The sequence below is a fragment of the Mandrillus leucophaeus genome, unplaced genomic scaffold (assembly GCF_000951045.1).
Source record: "Mandrillus leucophaeus isolate KB7577 unplaced genomic scaffold, Mleu.le_1.0 Scaffold1721, whole genome shotgun sequence".
Lineage (NCBI taxonomy): Eukaryota > Metazoa > Chordata > Mammalia > Primates > Cercopithecidae > Mandrillus > Mandrillus leucophaeus.
Window position 1 is genome coordinate 14,157 of NW_012101723.1, and position 11,677 is coordinate 25,833.

Sequence of the window (11,677 nt, forward strand, 5' to 3'; positions counted from 1 at the left end):
GACGGAGGCTGGAGGATCACTTGAGCTCAGGAGTTCAAGACCAGCCTGGGCAGCATAGCAAGACCTTGTCTCAATTTTTAAAAAATAAGTAAATATATATAAAACAAGGCTGTACTTTTTTACTGTCCTTTTTAAGTCTAATAAATGAATATATTTTAAGACTTGTTCATCTTAACTTCAAATATGATCATTATTAATAGATATAACTCACAGAAATGAAAGTTCATTGGGGGCCTCAGTAATTTTTAAATGTGTAAAAGGGTCCTGAGACCAACAAGTTAAAAAACTGATAATCTATGTGATTTATTAAATTCTCATGTTTGATTTTGTTCTTATAAAATATGTATTTTTAGGTTGCTACAAGCCTCAGGAAAAATCAGATTACTTGATGTTGGCAGCTGCTTTAACCCATTTCTGAAGTTTGAAGAATTTCTAACTGTTGGCATAGACATTGTACCTGCTGTAGAGGTATGCATAGTTTTGTTTCAGAGTTCAATATTTTACGTGTATATTTACAAAAGAAAAGCACTGTCTTTGCATCCCTAAAATAGCAAACGTATTTCATGTGTACCCATTAAGAAGAAATTTCTATTCTAAACTAAATACATTTTGTGAAAAATTGAGCATTTAAGCAAATTTTGTCTTTATTTTCCTTATCATCTAAATAGCCATAATCTAGAACTATGTTAGAGTAAAAGCTTAGCAATTAAGAAACTTCACCTGGGCATGGTGGATCATGCCTGTAATCCCAACACTTTAGGAGGTCAAGATGGGTGGATTACCTGAGGTCAGGAGTTTGAGACCAGCCTGGCCAACGTGGCAAAACCTAAAAAATAAAAAAATTAACTGGGCATGGTGGCGGGCACCTGTAATCACAGCTACTCAGGAGGCGGAGGCAGGAGAATCGCTTGAACCTGGGAGGCAGAGGTGGCAGTGAGCCTAGATCGCGTCACTGCACTCCAACCTGGGCGACACAGTGAGACTCCATCTAACAATAAAAAGAAACTTCAGTAGATTACAGAATTCCACATAGCTGTAGTGTTTGGGTTTTGCATTTTGTTGTATTTGGTTTATTATTTTCTTTTAATGCATCTTTTTCTGAAATATATAGTGTTGTAGAGCCATTATGGAATGGTAGAAAGAGGCAAGGGCTTTTGCATCAGCCAGAACTTTATTAAATCCAGCTTGTTTGTACTTGAGTCAATGAAACTACTTAACACTTGGCCTGGTAAATTGTAGGAACTCAGTAAATGATAGATTCTATCCTTTCTTTTGAGAACATTTCCTATGGGTCAGTTATTATGACACTATCATTTCAATTCAGTGAAGCAGGATCACCTCCTTATCAGCTTGAACTTTTTTTTAAGACGGAGTTTCGCTCTTGTTGCCCAGGCTTGAGTGCAGTGGCGTGATCACTCACTGCAGACTATGCCTCCCGGGTTCCAGAAATTCTCCTGCCTCAGCCTCTGAAATAGCTGGATTACAGGCATGCACCACCATGCCCAGCTAACTTTGTATTTTTAGTAGAGACTGGGTTTCACCATGTGGGTCAGGCTGGTCTCGAACTCCTGAGCTCAGGTGATCCACCTGCCTCAACCTCCCAAAGTGCTGGGATTGCAGGCATGAACTACTACACCCAGCCAGCTTGAACTTTCTTTTACCTTAATCATGTGATGCCAAGAGTTTGTGTTAAAGGCATTTTTTAAAGATAGATGGCTCTAAAGTAGGCACATTATATCAGAAAAAGATTTTTTTCCAGAATAACATTAATTCATTATGTTTACCATTTTACTCTTGATAGAACTGCAGACACAAAAAATTTTTTTAAATGCATTTAAATATTTATAAAATGCATTTTAATGTTATTTTTAAAGTATGGATTAGAATATTAATATATCAGTTATTAGGGATTTTTTCCCTCTACTGCTGTATTCCCAGTACCTAGAAGAGTGCCTAGTATATTTAATACTTTTTTAAATAAAAGAATAGAATATTTCCAACCTAGGTTTGAACCTCTCCATCACCTTTTTCTAGTCTCTGATCCTCAGTTTTCTCACCTGTATAATGGGGTTAGTAGTGGACCACATTTCATAGGATGTTGTAATGTTTTCTTGGGGGAAAAAAAAGTGTTTAAAGCACCAAGCATAGTACCTCTTATGTAGTGCCTGCTAAATAAATGTTTGTTGTTACTACTGGTAAGTTCCTGCATGAAGATTTAACTTTAATTATGTATCAGTTTGATGAGCATGATTAAATCGGTATAACACTGAGGAACAAGCAAGTCCTAAAACCATTCCTGTTAGTTCTACTTTCGTCTTCTCTATGCTAAAATCACTGTTCTTAGCTTACCACTGCAGAGAATTTCTGTGCCATCAGGAACTAGTTTTAAAGCCCAAGTGGCTTCATGCATGAATTCTCTTCCCTTCCTTCCTCAAGACATACATGATTCAGGGACTGCTGAGACATCATGACCATGTGATCTGATCCTTAAGCTTAATATTAAATCTATCTATGGATAGGGTTATAAACACTGAATTGTATAGTCATCAGGGAAGACAAAAGAACTGCTATAAGTAACTTAAGTGTAGAATCAGAGTTTCACAGTTCAGAATCCTATAATTTTAAAACAGAGTAAAGGGACTTACTCTTCCAGCCAAGATGGGATAACATAGACCAGCTTTATCCTCTTCCACTTGAAGCAACAAAAATGTGGACAAAATATTTGAAATAATTTGACACTGCACATCAGGTAATGAAGGACAGTGATCTCTGAGAGATGGAAAACAAATGAGACAAGCGCTACAGTTACTCTAGGATATTGCCTTGAGAGAGTTTCCAGGATGTAGCACAGAGAGAAACCCTAGCAGAGTTCAGGTGATTCCGTGACTTGTGAAGATGGAGTTGTGAGTCCTCAGAGACCGAGGCAGCTCGTGTTTCTAGAATGGTCTACTGAAAATAAGAAAGCCATAGAAGGAAAACTCCAGAGGCCTGCAAAAGGTCCCCCTTTGAATACTCAGCTGAGTACAGATCAGCACACATGTATATGAGAAGACTACATGAGACTGTACTGTCCAAAAGGATTAGAGGTTACAGTGGCCAGCACTCACACAGGGAAGTACTAATATGGTACCTGTTCCCATCAGCCATACTGGAACATTCAAGATTCACAGACATTTAATAGAGTACACAGAGAAGGGTCTTACCTCAATAATGGAGAATAATTTGCCTTAGACTAAACGCTAGTGCTCTAGTCCCACGTAACAAATCTTAAAAGCAAGACCCAAAAAGTTCAGGTTGTCTCCAGGTATCTTAACTACATCCCAGAACACAGTTCAGAAATATTTATAGCAATCCATAGTTATGTAGAACCCACCAAGGTAAAATTCACCATGTCTAGCATCCAAAAAAAATTATAACCATGCAGAGCAGCAAGAAAATAGGACCCACAGTGAGGAGATAAATCAGCCAACAACGACCAACCCTAAACTGACACAGAAACAAGGACATTAAAATAGAAATAATACCCGTTTGGGAAAATTCCTTAAGCTAAACATTTACACAGTTTATATTCTTCCGTTATACATGTTATGCTTCAATACAGTGTTATTATTTTAAAAATATCAAAACAGTATAAAAAGCTAAGAAGAAACTGTTCTAGAGACAGTACTACAATGTGTGATGTGAAAATGCATACCGGATAGAATTAATGCATATTAGATGTTGCAGAAGGAAAGGTAAATTGAAGATAATAACACCTATCCAAAATGAAACACAATTTTTAAAATAGAAGAGCATCAGTGATACAAATCTAAGCAGCTAAATATAAACATAATTGGAATCCCCCAAAAGGTGGGGTTAAAAAAATAATGGCCAAAAACTTTCCAATTTGATGAAAGCTTTAAACTCACAAATTCAGAGAAGCCCAACAAACTCCAAACAAAAGAAACATGAAGAAAAATTACACCAAGGAACATCAAATCAAACTTCTAAAACTAGTGATAAAGTCTTAAAAGCTCCCAGAAATTGTAAAGACACCTTAAAGTACTGAAATAAAAAGTCACCTAGAATTTTATACCCAGCCAAAATATCTTTCAAAAATGAAGATGAAATTGATTTTCTTCAGATATCTAAAAACTGAAATTATTCAATATTAGCAGGCTTATATTACAAGAAATGTTAAGTTGGAAGTGCTTTAACCAGGTAGAAATATGGCTCTACACAAAGGAATGAAGAACACTAGAAGTGGTAACTATACAGCTAAAAAGATTTTCTCTTCTTGTTTAAACTCTTTAAAGATAAATAAAAATAGATATTTGTGTGTATATACTAGCAGCAACCAATCAGAAATTTAAATTAAAAACAGTACCATATACTCTAGCATCAAAAATATGAAATATTTTATATGTAAACATATATAAAATATGTAGCTCATAAATCTGACAAAAGTAGAAAAATCCGAATGCTGCAAACCACAAATTAGGAGAAAGTAAAGATGACCTGGCTGGGTGCAGTGGCTCACACCTGTAACCCCAGCATTTTGGGAGGCCTAGGTAAGTGGATTGCTGGTATCCAAAAGGTCGAGACCATCCTGGGCAATGTGGCAAAAACCTGTCTCTAAAAAAAAAAAAAAAAAAAAAAAAAAATTAGCCAGATGTGGTGGCACTTGCCTGTAGTCTCAGCTACTTAGGAGCCTGAGGTAGGAAGATTGCTTGAGCCCAGAGGGTGGAGGTTGCAGTGAGCTACGATCACACCACTGCACTCCAGCCTAGGTGACAGAGTGAGACTCTATCTGTATAGAATCAGTGCAGTCCTCGCCAAACTCTTGTGGGCTTTTTTGTAGAAATTAAAAAACTTACTCTGAAATTTGTGTGGAAATTGAAAGGACCTAGAATTAATACCTCAAAACAACTTTGAAAAAGGACAGTGTTGGAGAGTAACACTACCTGATTTCAAAATTATAAAGCTACAGTATTCAAGACAGTGTGGTATTGATGTTCAAGAATATCAGTGAAATATAATAGATGGTTCACAAATAGGCCCAAACTTAGATACCTGATTTTTGCCCAAGATGGAGAGCATCGTCTTTTGCACAGTGGTGTTGAAGCAAAGGGGTATCCATATACAAAAGAAGAAACTTCAGACCATACCACACTCCATATAAAAAAAAATGAACTTGGCCAGGCACGGTGGATCATGCCTGTAATCCCAGCACTTTGGGAGGCCAAGGTGGGCGGATCACAAGGTCAGGAGTTCGAGACCAGCCTGGCCAATATGGTGAAACCCCGTCTCCACTAAAAATACAAAAATTAGCCAGGCATGGTAGTGTGTGCCTGTAGTCCTAGCTACTCAGGAGTCTGAGGCAGGAGAATCACTTGAACCCAGGAGGCAGAGGTTGCAGTGAGCCAAGATCACACTGCTGCACTCCAGCCTGGGCAACAGAGTGAGACTCCATCTGGAAAAAAAAAAAAAAAAACTCAAAATGTATTATAGACCTAAATGAAAAAAACAAACTATAAAACTACTAAAGGAAAACATTTTGGAAAAAAAAGTCTTTATGACCTTGGGATAGGACAAGACTTCTTAGACCTGACTTCGAAAGCAACATCTGAGAAATAACAAATTGATAAATTAGTCTTCATCAAAATTAAAACTTCAGCTCTTCAAAGGACACTGTTAAAAGAATGAAAAGATAAGCCACATGATACTAAGAAAATATTTCCAAGTCATATATCATAAAGGACTTGCATCAAGAATATATAAAGAACTCTCAAAACCCAGTAAGAAAATATCTAAAATTTAAGGAAACCCAATTATTTTTAAATGGGCAAAATATTTGAACACTTTAACTCAGAAGATATCTGGATGGCAGATAAATCTGGGAAAAGATGATAAACATCACTAACTCATTAGGAAAATGTAGATTAAAACTGCAATACCACTACACACCTATAACAATTACTAAAATGAAATAGACTAGCTATACCAAGAGTTGATAAGGATTTGGAGGAACTGGAACTCACATACTCCTGGTGGGAACATGAAACTACATAACCACTTTTGAAATCAGTTGGGAGTTATTTAAAAATTAAACTTACTACACCACCTACTGTATGATCTAGCCACCCAAGATATTTCCCCAAGACAAATTAAAGAATGTTGATTCAAACACATGAATGGGAATACTCACAGCAGCTTGAATTGTAATAACCAAAAACTAGAAACAACCCAGATATCCATAAACAGATGTATATGGATAAACCAACTGTGGTACATCCTTGATACAATGGGATACCATTCTGCAATTTAAAAAGGAATAAACTATTAATACCTGCAAGAAAAATCTCAAAATTATTATTTATATGAAATTCTAGGAAATACAAACTTGAATATAGTGATAGAAATCACATCAATGATTGCCTGCTGGCAGGGGAAGAGAAGGAAGGGACTATAAAGGGGCATAAGAAAAATTATGGGATGTTGGATCTATTCATTAACTTGACCATGCCCGTGGTCTCATGAGTGTAAAAATACATCACAACTTGCCAGACTTACGCTTTTGTGTCACTTATACATGAGTAAAGCTGCCTTTAAGAAAAAGGGAAGAAGAAAAGCATCTTTTTTTCTGGTACTAGAACATTACATATCACTTTTCCTAATAAACAGTCCAGATGACTATGTGGCCAGCTTGTATATACACTAACATGAGTGAGGGATTAAGGTATTAGGTCATATCTTCGTTAATAACTATTAGTATATGACAGAGTAATTTTTGTCTAATTTTAAAATTGCTTTCTTCTGGTCCATTTCCGTAGTTTTAAGATTTAGCAAATTATATAATGTTGTTAATTACTTTAGTTGTATTGTTTCCCATGGCCATTTGTCTAACTAAATTTAGTTTGTTCCAAACCAGGGATTAGCTTTTTAATAAAATAAAAGTAATGTTGAGGGTTACTTTTTAAATGCTTAAAGTTAATGGTTTCAAATAACTTAAGTTTTGGAATCATTCTGCTTGTACAAATGTTATAATGCCTCTTTCATTATCCTCTTTATTTGATTCATCTTTATTTCATGGTATTTCTTGTTTAGAGTTTTTATATTAGCTTGTTTTTGGTAACTGTAAATGTTAAACTGAATGTAAATAGAAATGTCATTCCTGTAAACTCCTACCCAAATTAAAATTCATGTAAGTCCTAACCCAAAATACACACTTAAATTATTTCCCATTTTAAATTGTTAGGCAAAAATATATGTTTAAATGATGATTAGCAAGTCTTTGGACTTAACTACTTTGAGATTTTTGTAAAAGTTGTGGTTGAATAAATCTGTTCGTTTAAAATTTAAAAGGAAAAATGTATAATCAATGCTGGAATTATTACTATGATATGTGAAATGGTTTGCTGAAAAGTCTATGTATTAAAGTGGAAATAATCTTGAAGTTCTTAATATGCCTTGTTTTCTGTTTCTGCAGAGTGTCTATAAATGTGATTTCCTGAACTTACAGCTTCAGCAACCACTCCAGCTTGCACAGGATGCTATAGATGCTTTTTTGAAGCAGCTGAAAAACCCTATTGATTCTCTTCCTGGAGAACTTTTCCATGTGGTTGTTTTCTCTCTCCTCCTTTCTTATTTTCCATCTCCTTACCAGCGATGGATTTGCTGCAAGAAAGCCCATGAACTGTTAGTGTTAAATGGTTTATTACTTATCATCACACCTGATTCCTCCCATCAGAACCGTCATGCTATGATGATGAAAAGCTGGAAGATTGCTATAGAGTCTCTGGGCTTTAAACGCTTCAAGTACTCAAAATTTTCACATATGCATCTGATGGCATTTAGGAAAATCTCTCTAAAAACCACAAGTGACTTGGTTAGTAGGAACTACCCAGGAATGTTATATATTCCTCAAGATTTCAACAGTATAGAAGATGAGGAATATTCTAATCCTTCCTGCTATGTTCGATCAGATATAGAAGATGAACAACTAGCATATGGTTTCACAGAACTCCCTGATGCTCCATATGACTCAGATTCTGGAGAAAGTCAAGCCAGCTCTATTCCTTTCTATGAGCTAGAGGACCCCATATTACTTTTAAGTTAATATAGAAGCAAAAGGCCCTTTCAGTCCAGGCTCCTAAACTAATTGCTTACACCAATTGGAAATACTAACATGAACTCAGTACTGAAAACCTGGTTTGCATAAAAGAAATGCAGAGGTTTACAGAGTTTGCTATTTTTTTCTACTTCTCAATTTTAAAATTTATTCTTATATAGAAAGCTTAAAGTTTCATGCAGAGTGACTCATGTCATAGCAGAAACTTCTGTTACTTTAGCATTTAGCACTATCATAGAAAGGTACCTTTTTCTCTTTAGTGCTATTGTGAAAACAAGCATAATTTGCTATATGTTTTCCTTTTCAACTTTTCAGTGTTGACTATAAACCATTGAATGGGAAACTTTAAGATGTAGAAAGCTGTAGATTGCACTTTGATGACTCACAAGTTAAATGTGATACAGAAAAATAGATCGGTTAGTTGTTTTGTGATGCACTTATCTTTTTCTTTTTTCTAACTAAAATTGTGATGTTACAGAAAGTCATTTTATGTTCCTTTATATTTCCTGAACTTTTTGTAATTGGTGATAATTCTTTTTCTTTCTTCCTTCTATTAAAAGCTCATTTGACAGCATCAGACATTGGGGGAGAGATTTCCCCCAAAGTATGTATTCTAATTTCATTAGCCCTATCCATTAAACACCATTGCCAAAGTAGTATTTTCATAACTTTGTTGATTTGGGCCTTGGTGTGAAGTATATTTACCTGAGAGTTCACTTTTACTTTTCTTAAACTTAGGTTTCATTTACAAAATGTTTTATTTAAGCAAGGAACAATGTAATACTCAATAATGACCTAAAACACCTTTTTGAAAGGGTTTGCACTTGGAAGAGTTTATGTTCTGTTGAAACCAACTTTGATAGGGTCCTCACCTTTCTGTGAAGGAGGTGCCGCACTACAAGTTTCAAATTATATGGAAAAACTTAAAATTAATCCTCTGTTGGTGATCTCATAAAATGGTTTTGACCTTTTGGTATCTTAATTTCTATCTAAACTCTATCAGAAAATTTTCTTTGAATATATCAATTAGTTGGCTGTGGGAATTTTCCCTTTCCACATTAATAAATGCCTTTCTGTGTTTCTGAATCAGAAGCAAATGATTAGGGAAAAATATATGTCCAAACAAGACAAGATTAGTTTAAACAGTTAAGAACATTTAGTCCACATTGTCTTGTCAGCCAGCAATTGTCACGGAAACTATCATTTTTAAGAGTGCCACTGTGTGGATTTTTTTTTTTCAAGTGGTTATTACATTAAAATTACCTCATACTGAGGTTTTTGCACTGAAATATCACAGTTTCAGATTTCATGGTTAATGTTGTGCGTATGTTTGTATGTTTTTAAAGGAAACTTGCATTTTCAATAGTTGATCCTAAATTTCATAAACTGCACTTCTTTACTCTGGTAAAGCTGATGTTTTTGTGCTTATTGTGAATTGCCGTAGTACCTTTGAATGTCAAACTTTATTTAGAAATATAAAACTTACCCTTTATGATATAAATGGTTGAGTGTATGTACCCAGTATTTCAAATTAAATTTCACATTGCTAAATTAATGAAAGTAACAAGATTGTGATTTTTTAAAGTCAGTTGATTAAATGCAATAAATATTGGTTGCTCAAATATGCCACAAGTAACTCAAAATTTTTCATTTACTTTCAATAGCATAAGATTGCTTAATATTTAGGATTGACTGTTGTTTCCAGTTAAGCACTACAGGATTATGCCTTGTAGCTTCCCCAAGAGAAGGGGGAAAAAAAGCACTGTGTTGATAATACAGAACTATTTTGAACAATTTTGGTAGTAACTTTTACCATACTGTTTGCTTTTTGACTTGGGTAAATATCTTAAGAGAAAAGAAAACAATACACCAAATGAAAATGCTTTGAAAGTAAATGAAAACAGCACTTTTGAAAGGCTGGTGTAGTATGACCCTGGAGTCAGCCTTTGTGTTATAGCTAAAATGTTGGTGCTATAAATTCTGATTGTTTACAGATGTTGATTCTGCTTATGCTCCAAAGTGTGCATGATGTATTTTACGTAGTACTCTGAGGAAGTCTCTTTATAAAACCTACTACCACTTAGTATAAATTTGTTTGAATTTATATCATTTGTTACTGTAAATTCAGCTTATTCAAATTAGGTTGGCACAGATTTAAACTGATATACATTCCACCAAAGCCAATTCAGTGTATAAGTATTGAAGTATAAGCAGTCATTGCAGCTTGATGCCAGATCATGTATGTAATAACAAGTGGAAGTTAATAGGGCCTTCTAATACTGTATGGGTACTCCTAAGAATTATTTCATTTTGGATATAAAGAAGTTATAAGGCCTCCTGTCACATTCACAGCAGGTTCTCCAAAATAATTTGGTTGTTTCAAAAACAAATGGTAATCATTTGGTTGGATTCTTCAGGATCACGACTAGATCATATGGTTTTACCATAGTTGCCAAGTGGTGGGAGGTAGCATACCTGAAAATGTACGTGTGTGTTTGTTGTATTTTTTCACATTTTGTGAACAAAGCACATTTATTAAAAATTTTAAATTTTCTAGTATTCTTTGTCTGTTACTTGTAAACCGAAAGTTCTGTGGTCTTTGATGTATCTCACTAAGTGATTTTGGCATTGGGAAGCAATTTAGAACTTGAGTGACTTGTACAATTTTCCAACTGGGTTTCATTTTTGTTAAATCCCTTAATGTCATAAATTTATTTACTGAGATCCAGAGAACTCAAGTGACTTCCCATTGTCATGTTTTGTCATGTTTATGACAGAAGCAGGGCAACAGCATAAATTCTACTTCATTATGTGTCAACCATATCATATTCTTTTTTTTGAAAGTAAACTACATAATAATTTATCAGTTCTTTCAGGGCAGCAGATGTCTTTCTCGTAATATGAAAGGTTTTTTGTTGTTGTTGTTTATTAAACAAATGTTTGAATTCTGCCATGTGCTATATTGCTGGGAAAGCAGCAAGGATTGGAGTGATCATTGTCCCCTGCTCTCGTGGAGCTTATGACCTAAGAGTGAAGACAAGCATGCTACGTGTACTTAATATCTGTATCCAAGAATGATTACCTGCTGATCCTATAGTTCTGCCCCTGCTTAAAATCCTTAATTCACAGACGTAGAACAGGAAATAAGAAAAGCTTTAAACACAAAACTAGCAAATTACATATTGTGGATAAGAGATGTATTGTTCATTCCTCTAGAAAAGTATAACCTAAATATAAATTCTGATGTAAAAGCAGAAAAAAAAAAATGGATTCAAGCTTTTTGTTCCATTTTCCCACACTTTCTGAGCACCATGCAGCAATGCTATTCCTCTGCCAGAGTCCACACACTAGGTCAGCAGAAATGTAAATCAAAGATTTGGTTCTTTCTTGGTTTTGTGAATTGCTTGTTAGATGGTAACAAAGGTAGAAAACATTCTTTGTTACAAAAAAAACAAAACAAAACCCGTAATACAAACATTTACTACAAGGAATGTTTGTATTATAACTATTCTTCAAAAGAAAACTGAATTGCAATAACCATGATAGTATGATAGTCCATGTTAAAGT

At 34.8% G+C, this 11,677-nt stretch overlaps 1 protein-coding gene across 1 annotated transcript; it reads left to right on the plus strand.

Annotated features, from left to right (window-relative positions):
- Window positions 1-353: 353 nt before the first annotated feature.
- On the plus strand, window positions 354-10,669 carry LOC105537459 (probable methyltransferase BTM2 homolog; the record flags this gene model as incomplete). The annotated part of the gene is made up of 2 exons (XM_011977067.1): window positions 354-468; window positions 7,469-10,669. Coding segments are annotated over 2 exons (745 nt in total), but the record flags the coding sequence as incomplete, so codon positions are not given.
- Window positions 10,670-11,677: the final 1,008 nt, after the last annotated feature.